Source organism: Ctenocephalides felis, unplaced genomic scaffold (assembly GCF_003426905.1).
Source record: "Ctenocephalides felis isolate EL2017-DRISC unplaced genomic scaffold, ASM342690v1 CF-g0.4_SCAFFOLD_03572, whole genome shotgun sequence".
NCBI lineage: Eukaryota > Metazoa > Arthropoda > Insecta > Siphonaptera > Pulicidae > Ctenocephalides > Ctenocephalides felis.
This window is the reverse complement of record NW_020539726.1, coordinates 15604489-15626226: the sequence shown is the minus strand read 5'-3', so window position 1 is coordinate 15626226 and position 21738 is coordinate 15604489. Positions and strand designations below refer to the sequence as shown.

The 21738-nt window shown below is 29.2% G+C and overlaps 1 protein-coding gene and 1 long non-coding RNA gene across 2 annotated transcripts in view; both read right to left on the bottom strand.

Annotated features, from left to right (window-relative positions):
* Positions 1-7020: 7020 nt before the first annotated feature.
* The window catches only part of LOC113387788 (protein purity of essence-like), a 116571-nt gene continuing 101853 nt past the window's right edge, over positions 7021-21738 (bottom strand). The window contains 5 exon segments of the mRNA XM_026625164.1: positions 7021-7216; positions 7863-8016; positions 8281-8424; positions 8786-8969; positions 9974-10144. Coding sequence (XP_026480949.1) covers positions 7152-7216; positions 7863-8016; positions 8281-8424; positions 8786-8969; positions 9974-10144 — 718 coding nt within the window. The 3' untranslated portion in view covers positions 7021-7151.
* Positions 20360-20813, bottom strand: LOC113387789. Its single transcript, XR_003368159.1, has 3 exons — positions 20801-20813; positions 20616-20722; positions 20360-20392 (listed from the first exon to the last, which is right to left on the bottom strand). It is a non-coding gene; the product is annotated as an uncharacterized LOC113387789 (long non-coding RNA).

Below are 21738 nucleotides of genomic sequence, written 5' to 3'. Positions count from 1 at the left end.
AATAAAAGATGCAGCAACTCAGGATGAAGGTACGACAATAACTTATATAGATTTAAAAAAAAACTCATACTAATCTCTCAAAATATTTTCCTTACTAATAATAAGTGTATCATTTAATAGATCAAACTAGTTTAAAGAATTATATAAAATTTTATTGCCAAAGGTTGTGGAACTGTGAAGATCAAATGAAACGTTTCAGAATATACTGTTGGAGAATTTAAAAACATGGAAATTTCAATTCAAATTCTTGCATTAAAATAAATTGCATTAACACTAAACCTACCAACGTCGGTCAAAATGACCGTTTTAAACTTTATTTATAACTTAGGCGTTTTTAAACGTTAAAATACCATTATTATTAAACTATTTGACATTTCTTAGAACGTACTATTTTCTTCACTCTTTCATTTTAATTATTTTTTCAATTTTCCGAAAAAAAATTGTTATGTGGCCTAAGTACCGCGATCGGTCAATTTGACCGGTGGGATATAATATTATTTTTGGGGTAGTTTTTGTCGAAATGTAGGTGCAGATTTATATAAAATATACCAAATGAACCAGACAAATTTAGAATAAAGTTTGGGCGGACAATAGTAAATATATACTAAGTGGGTTTCCTTTTATTTGGGAAATGACAAGAAGAATGATTGTTCAATTTTTCAATTTGATAGTTTGTTGTTCTAAAATTAAAAATTCATTCACAAATTTTAATGAAATTTGTATAAATCAATTTTCACTACACTCACGGTGTGAACAGGTAAACCGAAAAAATGCTTGTCCCTAGTTTCAAACATTATCCAACTGAAATGGGAGAAAGCACCAAAAATATTACGAAAACTATTAGAATTTGTATTATTACATTGTTTGGTGAAAATGTGGTAAGCCAGATTGTTATGAAATGTAACGTGGAGTCGAAAATTTGTACTTGGTATATTTCAACATTTTAATCCTAGTTGGATAAAAGCGTTAATTGTGTATAGAAAGACGACGAGTAAAAGCTTTTTTTAGGCACAAATTTTTATTTTTGTTATTACAAATAATTGTTTTAACTCGACGACGCATATTCAAAATCTCAAAAAATTCAAGTTTTTGTCAACACTGTACATAATAAGTTCCACATTGTGGAACATTTCAGACTAAAATAATTATGGTAAACAATGTGAGAAAGCCGAATAAAGCATATGGCATTCTGTATAAATATTTAATTTTAATCGTTTTTTTTTATAATTTCTTCTAGAAATTATATAAAAAATTTAGATAAAACTTCATAAAAATTTCTTTATTTTATATACATTAAATCAATCATTATCTGAATTAAATAATAAAACTGATAACTTTTTAATTGTAGGTCAATTTGACTGCTCGCGGTAGGTATGGGTATACACAAATTGTCGGTAGGTTTAGTTTCAAAGCGCATTCACATTTCGATGAACAATCACCAAAAAAATCAAAATTTATTTTAATAGGGATGTAAAAGTATTTAGGACATTTTTCAAATATCAGTTTTATATATTTAGTTATAGATATTGCAGAAAATATCGTGAACGATGCGCTCAGAGAACCATGTGATTGTGCACCAAACACGGTTTGTCATTGTAAATATAAGCCTGTAAAGAAAACCAAATCGAAGGGTGTGCCAGATGACACAAATCAAGACGATAAAAAACTGGAGGCAAAGGAATCGCCTTGCACTTGTGCACCTAAAACAGTTTGCTCGTGCAAGAAAAAGCCGAAAAAAAAGGAACAACAAGCTGGTGACCAGCTTCCAGAAGATGAAGCTGATGCAAAATGTAGGTATACAAATCCTACAAAAGACCCATGCCATAAGTGTGATCCAGATTTTAAGAAAAGAAAAGCGCCAGAAGAAAATATGGTAAAAAACTTTCAATTTTAAAATTGATAATTTGTAAAAATTTAAGTAAGTGCAAATGGTACAATGATATACTTTTCATTAGATGTTCGATGATCAAGAAGCAACCGAAAATCTACTGTTAACAAAAATGTGTATCGAAGAAGAAGAAATAACACAAGCTCTTTTTCATAAAGTTACAATTCTTGGTAGCGGCGTAGCATCAATGGCTTGTGTCATAACCTTGCTCACACAAGTATATAAATATATGTCAGAATTTTCATATTTTTCTGAAAGCAAACCATCTAAATTAAACTGTGAAATTCTATTATTTCAAGCATGTTACCAGCAACATCGTAGTATTTGACAAAACGCTGGACAAGGCTATTCCCGAAGTTATGGATATTCAAACTGCCACCGTTTATCTCAATAATGCACAAATTTTTGCTACGGATGGTAATAAAAAATTTCAGAATAAATATAAGGCATAGGCATAGCCAAAACAAATCTTACTAATGTGCCAGTAATTTCTCAACGGCGCTGGATTGTTTCAATTTGGCTATATCCATGCGATAAACGACGATTATTTAAGAATAAACAAGTGGTGCATGGCATTGTGCCTTAAGGCAAATTCCCGTACCGTCATTAAAAATTTAAGGAATGAAAATAATCAATAATTATTTTAAATAATTTCAAACAGATTATTTATTAATTTTGATATTTTTCGAAATTTTTCAAAATTCTGTTTTTTTTGAAAATGATAAAAAATTTCAAAAATTTGAGTTTTTTGAAAATTTTGGATTTATTTCTAAAAATTTTCAAAACTACGAAATTTTTTGTAAAACCATTTTTTGCAACTCCGTCTGCACAAGCAAAAGGGTAAAGGTTGAAAACCGCATAATGGCATTTTTATTTTTTTTTATTGAGAGTTCATAATCGCTGAACCCGCCTTTCCAAAAAATTTAAGCAGTTCTTCGTGTAGTCAATACAAATAAAATATTTTTTGAATTATTCAAATCAGACAGACGTTCCGTTTTCTCTAGAAACTGAATTACTTGTTTTGGCTCTTTTCGCCCCGTGCCTTTGCCAAAACTAATCAGGACGTCTCCTTAGTACGAATGGAATGTTTTCTAAATTATTCAAATCGGTTGATCCGTGTTCCCAAAATCGTCGACGAAAATTTGTATCCGCACACACACACACACATACATCCATTTTTTTAAGATATGCCAAAATGTTCAGAAACCTCCGAAACGTAAAGATATATAAAAAATTTCATTTTCGATTTTTTTGCGATTACTAAAAATTACCCTACGTGAAGTTAATTAATGAGATATTTGTTCAATTAGTAATTGACGATACAAGAAATTCGAAAATAGTAATTGTTGGACCGGACTACAATTCTCTAAATCAAACTGATGATCTCGATAGCGTGAAAGGTATATAATATAATACTTAATTTTTCAATTTCATAAATTCTGACCGTTGAAGTTTACAGGAAATTATGACAAATTAAATGAAGCTATTCCTGAAATAATAAAAAAGAGTCCAAATTGTGTAATCATAAACGCTGCATACCCCTGTAAGTATATCACAGAATAAAATTTACTAGAATAACTTGAAATAAAAATATTCCATTGTATATGAATGCTATAAAATTCTTTAACAGACGATATGATCACTTATTCTTTATGGCTAATGGCTAAAACGAGTGTCGAAAACTTTAGTTCGAATAGGGTTATTGGACTTGGAAATGCAGTTTCATCGGCACGATTAAGATTTCTCGTTGGATGTCAATTAGATATATCACCCTCTAGTTGTCAAGCATTAGTAATTGGCGAAACCGGAAAAACATGCGGTTTGTATAAATACTTGCAATGAAAGTATCAGACGCGATTTAAATAAAATACCAGTAACGTGATAATACTTTTAAAAAATTTAAGTATGAAGAACGAGGACGTAGAAGGCAACGCTATTTTCAGCAATTAATATACAACGATTACTAATGAATAACGATAGCGTATACTATTTAAAATATATAAAAAGCTTAATAAATAATACAGTAAAACGTTAAATAAAAATCATTTCAGGATATGAGTACCACTTACCTCATATTATTCTGCATTCATTCATAAGTTCATTCTGCATTCTAATAACAATTATCGTACATGTATTTTCACTGTATTTGCTAGGTATTAATGCACAATTCAATTTCAGTACCAATTTGGACAAGTGTGACAGCTGGAGCAGTTCGTCTTCAAGACATTAACCAACAAGCTGGTTATTCAGATGATCCTGAAACATGGCATGAACTTGGATTAGAAGCAGCCGAAATGTAACTTTTATCAAATTAGCAAACATTTAAATCCCATTATATAAATATATAACAATTAAAATCATGCAGAGACTCACGCATTCGTGAAAGAAAAAATGGTTCTCCTTCCTCTTGGGCACCGGGTATAATACTGGCAAATATTGCAAGGAGTATTTTGCACAACACCATGGAATGCTATACTTTGAGTACATATGTAAAGGTATTGTATAGTATTTGACATACTGATGAACTAATTATCTTTCAACTGAAGAAGTAATTAACGTTCTTTTGCAAAAAAATGCGATTTATTTACATACAGCAGAAGTTTTTTTAGTGAAAATGTTAAAATTGATAACAAAAATTCATTAGCACCAGCGTTAAAATAAGTTTTACTTGAGTAATTCTAAATTCAATCATTCAAATTTGAATATATCAATTAATGATGGCTTAGTTGTGCGCAAACACCAGCACACATTTCTAATTAATAGTTTCTTTAATAGTTAATTTTCCTTTTGTTAATATATTAAGTAATTCGGGTTACAATAGCAAAATATTGGAAATTGCGCAACTAAACTCTTGGCAATTAAGAGATGAGTAAAAAATAATCTAGATGATGCCATTATTATTATTTATTAACTTCTCGTACGGTAAATTATAGTAATCGCAAAAAAATCGAAAATGAAAATTTGTATATATCTTTGCGTTTCAAAGATTTTTAAACATTTTGCCATATCTTAAAAAAATGGATGTGTGTGCGTGTGTGTGTGGGATACAAATTTTTATCGACGATTTAGAGAACACCGATTAACCGATTTGAATATTTCAAAAAATAAAAACATTCGATTCGTATTGATAAGGAGACGTGCTGATTAGTTTTTGGCAAAGGCAGATCTAGCCGTTCCAAAGATATGGGCCAAAAACGGTAACTCAGTTTTTAATAAGATAACGGAGCGTTCGTTTTTAGTAATTCAAAAAACATTTTACGTGCATTGACAAAATGAACAACTATAATTGGGAAGGCAGGTCTAGCAGTTTCGGAGATCTAGTAAAAAAAGTAAAAAAACTTAATGTACTTAACTATATATTATTTACTTAACTATTTTTAATATAGCAAAGATTATAAACTGAAAAAATAACACTTTCACCTAATTATAATTCACGCTACTGCCCATTCTACATTATACAACAGAAGGCGTTTCCGGGTTTCGGTCAGAGTCTGCTACCTAATAATTCAGAAAAAAAATAATATATAAAAATGCATATTTACTAAAAATAACATATTACAATACTAACCTTAACTATCTAAATTTGAAGGGTTGTAGACACGGAAAAGACAAAGACGTCTTCATGTCACTGCCGTGTATCGTAGGAGCGCGAGGAGTAGTGCAGATTTCGAAACAACCTTTAGGAGAATGGGAACGTGAAAGCCTTCAAGCAACTGCTACTTATTTTCATGAAAATGCTGAAAAACTTCTGAAAAATAATCAGCCCGAACAAACTCAAGTGAACAAGACGCAACAAGAAACTGAAGCACATACTGAAACTGCTGAACCAGAAACACATAATGAAATTCAGTCGCAGGCAGTTGAAGAAACAATAAATGAACCAGAAAATTACTAATTTATTTGAATTTGTAATAATAAGTTATTTCTATCCAATCATTGTTTTTGTTCTTTGCTATAATTTTACATAAATATCGTTCTAAAGAAAAATTTCGCGAAACGCGATAATTACCTTTTATATTATAAATAAATTTATTTATATATATGATTTAAGTCACAAAAATAAACTTAATAATTATAACTAAATTATCGTAAAAGTAAACAAAAGTTTATAGTAAAACATAATCGCCGGTTGCGGAGAAAGTTGAATCTGAATAAAAACCAAAATTTTTCCTAGAGAATCTTTTTTAAAATATATACTTAATACGTAAGTAGCTTGAAAATAAAATTATATTTAGACATTTATTTCCAAAGAAACATTATTTCCAAGGGGCACAAATGTTTCCCGACTACAAGTTAATAATTTAATATTTTACATTATAAACAACATACAAAAATTCATCCCTTTTTTGCTTTAAAGAAAAGCAGCGAGAAATTTTTTTTTTTTAACTCAAACAAACAACTATTGCAAACTGTTATTGGATTCATATTCAAATTTTGACTTTGCTGTTTTGTCTTTAAATTCTGAATGAAACAACTATCAGCAGGAAACTGAAAATTCTCAATGTTTTAATATCAGATGAATAATTATCGTGAAAATGACGAAAAATTATTTTTCACAACGATTTCGTGAAGTATTTCAAAAATTATTTCAAGAATTATTTGCAATTTTATAACAAATGGCATGTTTTGATATCTCTTATCGTTTTGAGTTATTGCGATGTAACAAGTCAAAAACTTAATTTCATTATCCGGTATAGCAGTAGAAATTTAATTTATTAGCCTATAAGTTGTTAGCATAAAGTAATTATGTAAGGTTGATATCGTCTCGAATTTGGTACGTTTTTTCATACAACACAACTTTGTTCATACAATACATACAAAAAAAATTCTTAATATATAATAATTGTTCAATCAATAAAGTACATACATTAAATTCCGTCGAATTGAATTATAAATTATCTAAATGAGAATGATAGAAGACGAACATAGATAATATTACAAAAAAAGAAGTCTTTTTTGTTGATTTTCATTCATTACATATTTCTTAAGCAAATGCTTCCTTACATGAGGAAATTTCCTTATATCAGCAAACAACTCTAATTAATAAATATCTGAAATATAGATTTACGAGTTAAACAAATAACAGTTATTTATCATACAAAGCATATTTGTGTATTATTATAGATACATATTATTAAAGTAAGCACTTTAACAATCATATATTTGATGAAATTATAGGTCTGTGGGTTATTCAGATGATCTGGTTACAACACACTTAGTATATAGAACATGTATAAACATATGAAAATTGAGTAATATTTCTCTATGGTAAACCATTCAAAATATCCGGTATATAATTTGCTGGCTCTGGTATTTCTTCTAATAGACCTGTAACAATAATACATTATAAAAATACAGCAAAGATGAGTCACATATGGTCCCTAAAATTTCATACAAAATTTTTATCAAAATTCTTATAAAGAGGTCTCAATTAGTTATGCAATTTTTAAGTCAACCGTTACAGCGGAGTCCCACAGTTCATACGAGCCAGTTGTCCGCCCACGTACTCGTTACCCAAAATATTTTAAGATTCTCCAATCGTTATCAATAAAATATTATCAGTACTCAAAAATAAAAAATTACACTTCTCAGAAACTAAATACCACAATAAAAAATTGGAACTTTCAACAATTTAACCAAATGTGATGAACATTGTTGCAAAATTTGACACATTATGTAGTCTTTAAACGACACTCTTTCAGATAGGTCGTCAAGCGGATGTCATCTATAGACGACGCACATAGCCAAAAGGTTAACTATCAATAACGTAAGACCTCCTCTCTGTTTTTATTCTAATACAATTGAGTGTACTAATGACAAGACAAAAAATCTCACAATAGATTTATGTGAAATCATTGACAAATCGATGTGTAACATGTAAATGAACTGGCAGGTAAAAAACGGGATAGATCAACAGGTTTGAATCCTTTGAAACTACTGTATAGTTAAACTTGATATAAAGAAGGAAGCTTACCTGCAACATCACAAAACTCTTCAAAAGAAGTACAAGGCAGAAATTCTTCGTTATAAGCTGTTAATAACGCTTCAGAAGATCTTATCAACTGCTCGTCGCTTCTTCGAATAAACAATGCTAAATCTATGGGCCACGAATCATCTTCTGGTACATTCTGGAAAAATAATTCAAATCTAATTAGGTAAGTAATTGAAGAAATCACTAAATTTCTGAGAATGTGTATAAAAAAAGTGAAAAAAATTAGATAATGAAAATATTAGTTGATACAGTTTTGCTAAAGGATAGCAAATATGAAACTAAATAGTATCATAAGCACACATTTTCTTACTCATTAGCTTAATAACACTAGTAATGCTCTTTTAGAAAAATATTTCAATAATAGTATTTTTTAAATAATATTTATTAAATAAGAACATACCTTGAAAAAATGCTTGTAAGCCAAATCAATGAGACTAAAGAACATAAGATATGGTTTATATACTGCATAGGCATATGGAACCTTATGACCTTCAATGCTTCTTACTGGTCCTATGTGATGTGCTCTTCTTACATGAGCCAAAATCTAAAAATAATTCAAATTACAATTTATAGCTTTTTTTGTTTCTCCGGACCATCGAATATCTTGTAAAAATTGGAATTTTGAGTATACATTAAGTTATTGAAAATAATCTATTTTAAAAAATTAAAATATTGGAGACAATAATAAGTAAAGCAGTTCACATATAATAAGTCTGCATCTATTTTTTTTTTTTTGAATTTTAATATAAATCTTATACATCTCAGACAGACAGAAGTGCCTGGTATATATCTTTGATATCTAAAATATCTTTTAGGAATTAAGAAAGATGTATTTGCAATTTTAATTACTTCCAATAAAAATATTTTCATAAAACGATAAAGTAAAAACCAAAAGAATGTATTACAATTAGCCTTCGTAAATGGGTCAATCTATGTCGCTTCCATCGTCGTCCAGAATGAATATGCAATGACATAGTGGCTGAATATAAAGGACCCTCTGCCTCGTGAGCACTCTCTATGCATCTTTCACCCATTGATGTGTCAAGGTAAGTCACTAAAGATTTTTCCTCCCGACCAGCTGTCCGTGTTCTGAGATAAAGATCATTTGAATAATAAAATAGCAATATAAATCAATGAGCAATAATATAATCAATCTCGCAGGGTAAGTTATAGTAATCGCAAAAAAATCAAAAATGAACATTTTTGCATATCTTCACGTTTTGAAGGTTTCTGAACATTTTGGCATAGCTTACAAAAAATGTATGTATGTGTGTGTGAGTATGTTTTAATTTTTCCGCCCACGATTTCGGGCGCACAAATCAACCGATTTGAATTATTCAAAAAACATTCGATTCCTATTGATGAGAAGACGTGCTGATTAGTTTTTTGTAGAAACAGGTCCAGTCGTTTTTGAGAGAACGGAGTACCCGATTTGAATGATTCAAAAAACATGTTACTTGTATTCACTAAATGAAGAATTAGTGAAATTTTTGGTAAGGCAGGTTAAGCGGGTTTGGAGATACACAGAAAAAAGTAAAAAAAAAAAGATATTTGGCGGCCAAAAATGATCATTAGACATATGCACATCAAATTATCTGATATTTGATAAAAATGTTTAAAAATGAGTACTAATTTTGTTACAATTTTGTTGGGTTCCATACCAAGATTGTTAATTTTTAAAGTTTATTTATACGGTTCAAGCAAATTTCAAAATTTTCAGGGGTGCGGTACAAAAACTTTGGAAACCATTGCCTTACCTAGTTACATTGAATAGTTTTTAAATTTTGAAGTCGTTCTAGCCGCTTTTGAGAAAACTTTGACGAAAGATAAAAGATCGACTCACATACACACACATATATACAACTTTTACCAATTTGATCTCAATCGATTCAGAATAGCTTGAAACGTCGAGAAAAAAATTTCAACGTCGAGAAGAAAACTTCAACGTCGAGAAATTAATTTTTTAATTTAAAATTAAAAAATCGGATTCTTTTGCGGAAACATACTTCTTTGGAAAGTTAAAAATATACATTTTGAATAGTTTTAATTATTCTAATAATTCACATTACATTTAAAACTATTTCTAAACTTACGTGTTTATAACATATAAAGCCATGTGAATAAGATATGGGACCAAATGCATGTTTGATTGTGGACCACCTCCACCAGCATCTTCGTGAAAACTTTTTTCTTGGGCAAACCGCAAGAGCAGCAATTTTAAGTCATGAATAGTTGAAGAGTAACCAATATCACGATGTCCTGTGCTTTCCTGAAATATAAAAATAATAACTTGAAAATTATTAAAATTATTAAAATTTTCTAGATTCTATCTGTATTTGTATCACATAATGATGTAGTTTGAGTTCAAAATATGAATTTGGGCATTTGTTGATAAAAATGTCTCAAATTACATAAGTGTATATATACATAAAAAGAAATCTAACTAGTTGGTATTGGTATTTTGCCTTGAAGCAAGTTACATGAACTTCCCGATATGCGTAAATAATCAACTTAACCAATAAAAAATTAATTAACTTATGAGTGATTAAAAGTATTCCAAGTGGATTTATTACACATAATTGAACCAGTTCCCTTAGGACTTTAATGGTCTAGTATGTTCATCAAAACCAAGTACTTTATCGTTATACCAAGTAAATCATCTAATTTTAAGTTTAACAAACTTAAAAAAAAAACTACTCATTTTCTCAAACTTTGATGGATTTTAAAAATTAAACTACTTGTCGTAAGGCCGTAATATTTCAGTAAGTTCTATAAGACCATGATATATATCGCCAAAAAAAGTTCCATAAAAATCGGCTTAAATTTTTTTTTCAACTGTTAATTACAAGAAAATGGCTCGGTAAATTTTCACCTAAAACTAACCAGTATCATACCCAACTTAGTATCGATTTTTAACACTTTCGACTCGGGAGTCGGACTGCCAGTCGGTACGCTGCGCTCGGAATATTATAGTGCTATACTTATCTCTCAACTCGGAATTTTTTTTTGTATCGGATTTTTTCAAAATGTGGTTATATTGCTTTTAAATATAGTTATTATGATAATAAAATAGAAAATTTTGAAAATTAAAAAAAATTGCACTCAAAACCATGCTATATTGTTTAAAAAATCATTTCTTCTCAGATCTTTATTAGAATTATGGGGATCATGAGCTAATAAATTAATTTTGTTATATATTTATTTATAAAATTAATAAATCAATCAATAAATGAATGTAATAGTAAATTAATTTTTAAAAAATAAAAAAAAATTAAATGTAAGTGTAGTTTGCGACGAGTCGTCGCCGACACGATTTGCCGCCGGAGCGGCGGCATCCGAGTCGAAAGGGTTAAATCGATTCAGTAGTGGAGCTTAAATGTGGACGAAAATTTCAACACTTTTTTCCAAATTACAAAGAAACGGCTCGGCAGATCGTCGCACAGAACTGACAAACGATAATCCTCATCTAAATACATTAAATGGCTTTTAAATTTCTGAAATCGGTTCAGGCGTTTTTGAGCAAACGTCGATGAAAGGTCTAATTTTGACAAACGCCAAAAAAACGTTACTAATTTTTGCAAACTTTGACGAATTTTCAAAATTAAACGACTTGTCGGAGGGCCGTAATATTTTAGTATGATCTAGAAGATGATATCTATGACAAAAAAAAATCATAAAAATCGTCAAAAAAAAAAATTAACACTTTATTACAAGAAAACGGCCCGGCCGATCTTTACCAAAAACTAATCAGGTCGATTCCCAACCATTATCTTACGAACGATTTTTGAATTTTCAAAATAGATTCTGAATTGCGAGCTAAAACGTGGACGAAAAAATTTTCACTTTTCTGCTATTTTCGAAGAAACGGTTAGCCGATCGTCGCACAAAATTGATAAACGCTAGTCCTCACTGAGATACTCTTAAATTTTTGAAATCGAAACAGCCGTTTTTGGGAAAACGTCGATTTAGTTGAAAAAATCTGTTCACGCACACCCACACACACACATACTTTTTGAAAATCTGGTCTAATTCGATTCGTCGAGAAAACAAAATTAGCGAATTGGATTTTTTTATGAAAACATAAACTTCTCCTTCGGGAAGTTAAAAAAAATACACTATCAATAGCAGACCATACCTGCAAATATGTGTCATGTCTGGCAAGACTGCTGGCAAATGCTAGTTCGGGAACTTGCATTCCCCACAATGGCAACAAACCATTACATCTCGTGTTAGCATTTTGTAAGCCAGCACTTTCCCACTCATCTCTTGCTCTAGCCAATCTAAAAATATAAAGTGTATATTAAACAGAACAAAGCAAATGTAATTCAATCAATTGATATACGCATATATACAAATAATTAATAACAAATATATTAAAATGCTGCGGAACGTTTTACGTATTCAAAATAGATGATTTTACATCACTAATCAATCAATACTTGCTTCGTTATTGATTATGTAATATATGTACATACAGAATAATAAAAAAAATAAATATGAACGATTTGAAAGCGAAGATTGGATTATTTACCTAACTGCACTCATATGACATTCAAAATGCACAACATTGAAATGTGTGACAGTAGTATATCCCATCGTCCATCTTGCCTTAGAATCATATTCTTCAACATTACATCTTTTGCTGAAGGTATATACACCTAAAACTTTTGTTGGCTGGCATTTGTACCCTTCTCTACAAATTACACAAACTAAACCAGTTTCCTCGCCTAGATCTTCCATTTGCTGCAGTATTGTAGATTTAGCCGTAACCTAATTCATTTTAATTAAATAACAAAAAATATATACATATAAACTTAGAATCAATAACACTAATATTTTTGTTGATATTGTCTACCTGGCCTTTATCATTTGTTCTCATGCCCATAGCTCCAAGTTGTTTCTCTCTCATAGCCATTGCTAATCTTTTCTTCTCTGCTCTTGTAAAATCACGAACCTTTAATCAAACGTTTTAGATTATAAATCAAGCAAATGTTGTCTGAATGAAAAAAACTCAATAACAGTATTTGATATACTTTATAAAATACTTGAATCATTATAAATATAAAAACAATACGAACATAAGTTAATATTACAAAATGGTAACTTATGATATTTTAATATGCTAATAAATTTCGAGTAGATGAAATCAATTGTGTATATAACAATAAAATTCTTACTTGTTGTACTCTCGCTGCAGTCGCAGGATCTGTTCTCAAGGCTTCAAGAAGATTTTCTGCTAACGATCCAACATGCTCATCTGAAGACACTTGTTCAAGTCTGTGTATTATGGGAATTATATCTTGAGATATCAGTATCTAAAATATATTCAAAGGGAAAATAAGAATAGTATAGACATGTGTATGTGAATTATACAAACTTGTTATAATAAATAAGACATGTATATTTAACATACCAATCTGTCGAAAAAAATGTTTAAATGTATCGGAGTTGAATGCAAACAATGACTGGATGGACATAAATTTCAATTTTTTCAATGTCACATTTAAAGAGTGTTTTAATAACTAATAAATCTTATCAATTTCAAACATAGTGTTTATTAAAACAAAAATAAATTGAATATTACTTTATTAAAATACCTGTGCAGCTTCATGTTCAGTAGCTAATCCTGTTAAAAATCTTAAAATATATTTCAAAGCAGGCTTAGAAATAAATTCTTTCAATTCATCTGAATCTGTTCTTAACAATGTAGGTTTAACACAAGGAGCGTGCATCTGTCAACAATTAAAACATTTAGCATTTAAATAGATAAATACAAATTAAATTATAATTTATACTTACTGTAATATACTCTAATGCATTTTTGACCATTCCTAAAGATATTATGTAATCTTTCAAAGTACCGCCTATGCAGTTCTTCTCTATGCCAGTACAAAGTACACAGAATAATTCTAATCTAAATTCATCTTCAGCCGTTCGCTCAAAATCAAATTGATTGAAATCTAAACATTTCTTAAAGTGTTCACACAATAAAGCCATTTTAATATCATTTCCATAAACTAATGCTGCTACAACTCTTGTAAGATGATTCAGAACTGATGGATTGTTTCTTACAGATGAATTATTAGTGCACGATAATAATGCCTGCACATATTCGGGGCCTCCAAATGTTGATGAAAATTGCAAAAATGATGCTAGTGATTCATTTGCGGCTTTAGAAAGTATTGTTTCCATAATCTGTCAGATATAAAATATGTAGATTATATTAAATATAACAGTAGATATAAAGTGAATGTGTGCTAAAAAAGATTAGTTGAGTATTATTAGATAAAATGGGAGTTCATAAACAAATCCATATTGAGTAACAGTAAAAATAAAAAGAGTTAAAAAATAATTTTTTAGCAACCTGGTATATGAATTAATTAAAATGCCAACTCACATCAAGTAATTGTTCCGTTACAGATGCTAACTGTGAATCTGATTCACTTTGCAGACATAGTTGTAGGACCTATATGAATTGGGTTATTTCATTAAATAGTTATTTTTTATGATGTATACAAAAAAATGCATATACATATATATTTATGTATATTTATTTATTTATTTATTTAGGCTTACTCACCTTCAAAAATACGGATACAGAACTTAGATCCGGCCTGCATAATACTTCTTGGCATTTTTTAACTTTTACACATAATCTGAATAATTTAAGTAGCACTTGCAAAAGTGGTCTAGACCTTGAAACATTTTGAATAGCATTTAGCCTATCAAGCATGATCTACAAAAAAAAAAACAGATTTCTTATTCAAAATATTCAACCTATTCCATATCATGGGTAGAATTCGCTCATATACAGCATCAGATATATAAAATTAACATTATATTTTTTATTAATTTGTATAATTATCAGAAACCTCTAAGCATCAACATCTTAGGTTAATATTGAAACATATTGTATATATAAATCAATCCTATAAAGAAAGGCTTGGGTTTTTACTCAAATCTTGAGTGAACTTTGTGAGCCAGTATATAATTTTTCATAAATTTATTAACCTATCACACATTAATTAAAGTCATTAATAATCTTAACAAAAATACCTGTAATCCTCCACAATCTGCAAGTACATTGGCCATTTTATACAGTTCTTCATTATCAACTGATTGTTGAGTTTTTGCTCTGAGTGTTTCAACAAATTCTTCAGTAGCGTCTCCAAGAAGACCCCTCATTCTATAAACAACTCTCATTGATTCTCCTTCGCATTGTTCAGCCAACCACACCTACAGTCAACAAAGTTAATATAATAATTGATTGTGATGAAAAAATATATTCACATTATTCCTGTACATAAAAACAATTGCCATCCTTATTCTTTGAGGGTTGAATTTTATAAACATTATTATTATAATATTGTAATTATCATTATTAATGATATATCATAAAATATCTAATAGTAAAGTAATATTATGATAAAATGTACAATTAAAACGCCATTCATTACTGTTATTTAAAAAACAATTAAATAGGAACTATATATTTTAACTGAAGGGTTATTGTATAAACATAATAACTATATTAATATTTATTACCTTTTTATAAACTTCTTTCACTGGAAGATCCAAACTCATGATTTTGTTGTTGACCAGTAATTCCATACCATTGTCATCTTCTAATAATGCTACTAATTCACAATCTTGACAAATTTTATTTTTAACATCTCTCATTAATGGTCCAAGACCAGGTTCATTACTGGAATATGGATTACCCAACATGCGACCCTAAAAAATATTGTAATTACATATGTATATCAAATGTCATATCAGCACAATTGGTATTGTTAAGCTGCAAAAATTTTGCTTTGGATCTAATACTAATAAGAAGTGATTAATTTGAAATCTGAGACAAATATTAAGTAGTTTGTGAAGCTAACAAACAAGACAAAGAATCAGATATAGGTGTTTCCCATAATAATGTCAAACGAATCTAAGATGTATTCTAAATGTTATATTCTAGTATAGGTTTGTTAGAATGATCTAATTCTAGAGAAAATTAACAGTATCAGTCTATTATGAGCCTGGAATAGCGTATAGTAAATATATACTGTACTTAAGATATATTTAAAGTTTTATTTAGAGCAGGGTTGAGTCATTATTGTTAACAGACATTTTGCAGAATTTGGTTTTATACAATCACAAAATTTACAATTAACAAGAAGTATCAAATTGAATCTATGCTATCTTTATGTTTTATTAATTTGATAACACACAGTTAACTCATTTCATGCTTGTCTAACAGTCATAAAAAACAAGGAATCTTAAATGACTGTATATGTACAATGAATTGTTTTCAACCACTTCACTCCGGACACCCATTTAAGGTAAATATTAAATTGAATCATTTATATATTTAATAATTGAACCAATAAATCAATTCATTTTATCAATTTATTTTAAATTCAAATATATTATATGTAATCAATTTACCTGTAAAAAGTCTTCTTGTTGAGGATCCTTCTCAAGAGATAAGAAAAATTCCCCAATATCATTTTCTTCTGGATAAATAATTGAGCAAAGTCTTTCAAATATAAATACAGGAGTTCGAACATCCATCAATGGATATTTATTTACTGTTTCCATGCACACAGACATAAAGGATTTTGTTTCAGCTTCGGTTCCAGTGGTCATTTCTTCTAACATCTCTAATAATTGTTCTTGGGTATCATCAATCAACCTGGTTCTTTGTACTACTAAACTTTTTAATGAAAGATATCCACCTAAAACTGCTCCGACAAGCCTACCTTTATAAGCTTGTCGTATAGAAGTATCCTCAAGAAAAGATGATAATAACTCGGTGATTTGTTTCAAAGCGTAACCTAATATATATAAAAAAAAGCATTACTTGAAATTCACTAAATCATTTGCAAGATATACTAAAACATTGTCTAGAAATTGCAACTGGTTGTTAATAAATATATAGCAAATGGTAATGGTAGCTAAATTATAAACACCATAAAAAAGAAAGGAAGTCTTCCTGAAAGTAGCAAGTTTTGAATACAACAAAATTTTCACCTATATATGACTAACAACCACAATCATGGTTAACTAATACCAATGATTGTTCAAAAATAAAAATATTTGATTATAGTTATTAATAACTTGCCTTGTGCAATATCTGCAGTTAAAGTTGTTTCCTCAAGATGGTGTATATCTTGTATTTCTTTTGTTAATAAATCAGCCAAATGCATTAATACACCTTTTAAAGCAAGAAATTGTTTCCACGGTGCCTCATCCATTAATGACTTGTATAATGCTGTAAGCAGAAAAAAGGAACCTGACAACCAATTTCGCAAAATAAGAATTCATTAAAAGATTAAATTAACAACTCAATTTCTTCATAAGTTCAAAAAAAAAAAATAAATGTGATTTTAATCCGAGAAAACCAAGATTTGTTTTCAAACAACACTATAAATTCATGTATGTATGTATATATCAATATTCATATATTATAATTACATAAAGAATAAACAAACCTAAAAATTCATCACTGCTTTTACCGGATCTTCCAATTTCCTGAAGATAGCCTGTTAGAAGACATAACATTTCTCTATGTCTCTCATGTGTTTGACTTAACGATTGAACAATTGTACAGGCAACCTGCCTTGCCAAACGAGAGCGTGGACTAAACAACACTTGCTTCAACCAAGTTCCATCTAAATTAAGTGCTCTTAATCCATGCATTCTTTGAATCTACATATACATTAAAAAAATATTAAATCATTTGAAATATGAACATAGACAATTATTTTCACTAACAACTATCTTTGCTGAATGGATGGATGTAACACTAACCTTATGTCTCCATCTATAAGCATATTTTTCCAAAGGTATCTCTCTTTTGTTTGCTTTTTTAAAGCATTTTTATCAACTGGAACATCATCTTGATCTTTGGTATCGGTTACAGATGTTTCATTAAGATTTTGTTTATCACTTGCAGTTTCCACTTGTGATCTTTTAGGCATTTTCTGCTTCCAGCTTAAGAATGATTCATTGTTGTCACTATTTAACCACTTGTCTAAGTTGATTGTGATTCCCTCAGGTGGGCAGATGCTGGACAAGCTGCTCAGTGTTTTATTCTGCAATAAAAGTCATAATATATATATATATATATATAATATATATATATATATATATATATATTAGGTTGTCAAATATCTCCCTTCCGCTTTTTTGCTCTTGGTTTATAATACAAAAAGGCGGAAGGGAGATATTTGACAACCTATTATATATACATATATATATATATATATATATATATATATATATATACATATATATGAGTGAGTTCTTGAGGGCGATACATCAAACAAAGAAAAGCCAAAGATTTATAAAATAATCTTTATTTCCAAACGTTTCGACATTCAATTTAATGTCATCATCAGTGGATATTACGTTGGTTAGTTACATATAGAGAAGTGTACACAGCACTAGAGATTTGGCACTAACATTTATACAACTAACTTGTCAGCACTATGCATTTTTTATATAATTTTTTTGTATGATGTAAACAGAAAAATGATAGTTTTATTGAACAAAAATGTAAGTAGAATTATGTAATTGTATTTATAAATCTTTGGCTTTTCTTTGTTTGATGTATCGCCCTCAAGAACTCACTCATATATTTCAACATCAAAATTAACTACTAAATCATAGTATATATATATATATGATATATATATATATATATATATAATATATATATAAAAAATAAAATTTTATATTCATATTTTCCCTCACTGACACAATGATTACTAGAACACAAAATAAATGTTTTCTGAATGACATTTAATTTTCAAGCAAAATATCCCAAAAAATAAAATTTAATTAATTGGCAGAAAGTTGTGATATGACATTAATTTTACATTTCTAACCTTATTCAGTTGACTAGTAGGTTGAGCTGGTGACACCACAGACTGTAATATTCTTAGACAAGGCAAAACGATTGCTTCCATTACTGCTGGGCTACGAGTTTCACTACAATAATATTAACAATGGTTATAGTAATTTACTAAGTTATATAAAAAATTAAACTTACTTGCATCCCAAAATAAATAATTTCATCACAGTTCTCAATTTCATTTCCCAGCAGTTGTCTTCTTGAGCTACCAATTCAGCTAATAATGCCATTTCATGACGAACCTTCAGTGAGAAAAATACAATTCAATAATTATGTTATAACGTAACTTTTAAAATGCAATAAAATTCATTACCCTGTAAAATAATTATTTACAGGTGTATAAAAAAGAAGAAAAAAAAGATCACAAAATATCAGTTCAAACAGAATTAAGTAACCAAGTATGAATAGTGAAAAGAATTATTACCCCCGGATAAAAATCACAAAAAGTAACTTGAGCTTTCAATGCTAAAGTTATTCTATCGACTAGAAGAGTGCAAAGTAATTCAGTATCTTGAGTACAGTCTTTTGTTAAAAGGCACAATAATTGACGAACTTCTTCTTGAATCTGAAATGATTGTCAAATAAAACAATTATTCAAGATGATGAAAATTATATAAATTTAATAAATCTTAAAAATGATATAATGAATAATTTATTAGAATTATAGAACTAAAAAATATTACAAAAGATAGCAATTGAACACTCACCTGGTGTGTACCACCACGTAAATTATGATTTACTAATTCTTGCAGAACCCCTTGTTTATGTATTAAATACCACCTACAAGGTGCAAATGTTGCCATCACACGTAATAAAGTTAAACAATGTTCTGTAGCTGCCAAGCACATCCATAGCATCTATTTTTAGTAGTTGCACCTGAAAAGATTAACAATGAAGTATGTAAGATATAATGTTTCAGTACTTAAACAAAAATTATCTTACTTTTACACATGTCTGAGTTCATTACTACTACAAAGTCCATCTGCTTTTTATCATATGCTATTAGCTCTTTTCTGCTAGCTTCTACTTTTTGTAATATTTTACTCAAATCTTCAAAAAAGTTTTTACTTTCAACACAGTATTTTTGGGCTATAAGTTGCACAACTTTATTGACTTGAGATGTTGAATTTACGACAAAACCACCCATTGTATCATCAACATTAAAATCAGAACGATGCTCAGATACTTTCTTTACTAAAAGCTGTAAAAAATATATTGTTAATGTTTATAATATATAGTAAACTGTGATATAGATATTTTAAAATTTTAATATATTAATACATAAGTGCATTAAGCGCATTTACTGAAAAGCAACTTTGAATTTTTCAACAATAATATATTCAATCGTTAAATCAGAACTAAAATAAAGCTTAATGGTTTCACCTCTAATACTGGTTTATTATTGATGAGTTGTTGATACACTCTGTCAGCTTTCTCTAGCAAGTTATTGATGTTTTTGAACAGTTTTCGGCGATCATCATCATTTTCAATTGTGTCTACAGCACAACAAGGTCGAGCAAATAGAGAATAGTCAAATTTGGCATATTTGCAAAAACCGCAAGCATGGCATAAAAATGGATCCTTCTCATCATAATTTATAGCACTAAAAAGATATTTTTCATAAATTTAATATTACTAAAATATATATATATATATATATATATAGCATGAAAAGATTTTTTTATAAACTTAATTAAAAAGAATAATGCAGAACAAAAAGAGCAGCTAATAAAGCCCTAGCACCCAAAAAAATTATTTGACTCATATAACTATAAAGAATTATGAAGAATATTTCTAATAATAAGATGATATTGAAAATAACAAACCGGCATTTGTGGCATTGGAAAACATTTTCCCCACAATTTCCACATACACCTGGATGAGCAGGAACAGCTGCACTACATCTAGGGCATTGCAAAGATTCACTTGTACCCTATAAAATATTATTTGATTAAAATCAATTGTCTATGAAAAAAAGTTCAAAACCTAAGTTAAAAAAAAAACATCACACCTGAACAGTCTCATATAAAAATCTGCATACTCGATCATCAAATTGCAAGCAGTTATGGGAAGGGGAAAATCTATTTTTACATCAGTTTGACCAGATGATAATGTTACCTTTTTAGCTTTATGCCAAAGGGCTGTAAAACAAATGAAATAATAAATAAATATTCAAAATGTTTAAATTATTATAGTAGAGTTTATTTGCCTGGTTTATTTTTTAATTCCACAACAGCTTGGACAGTTCGGTCATTATAATAAATGTTTATAACTCTAACCATTTTGTTTCTTTTCAAATCTGCTATTCTCAATGTTATTTTACTTATTGTATGACTGTTAACCAATTTTACTATAGTTGTTGTTGTGGTAAACTTGGAATCAACCTACAATCAAAATAAAATAAATGATTTTAAATTTTAATGAGCATTTAGTATCTATAAATATTTAATGATTTTAGGTTTTATAACTAAGGCTAAGGTTTTATTAACTTCCCGAAGGAGATCTCCGACTTCGAAGTTTATGTTTTCGTCAAAAAATCCGATTCGCTAATTTTATGTTTTCTCAACGTTTCAATTTCATTTCGATTCAGAATGGCTTGAAACGTCGAGAAAATTAACAAATAGGATTTTTTGATAAAAAAAACTTCTCCTTGGGGAAGTTAAATATTACGGGCATGGCCCGCGTACGAATCGATAATCGGGCCAGAAGCAAATATTACGCATCACGGGCATGGCCCGGTACGGTAATCGCAAGTATTACAAAATATTTATTTATACGAAACTATAAACAAAAAAATTTTTATTTTTATAATAAACTGTACACTGTGTGGGAAATTAGTCACGAATTAAATTCGTAAGTTAATGCAGCGGTTTCTAACATGTGGGGCGCGCCCCCTCCTCAAGGGGGGGGGGCACACATCTGCTTCCAGAATACTATCATCGAAAATAA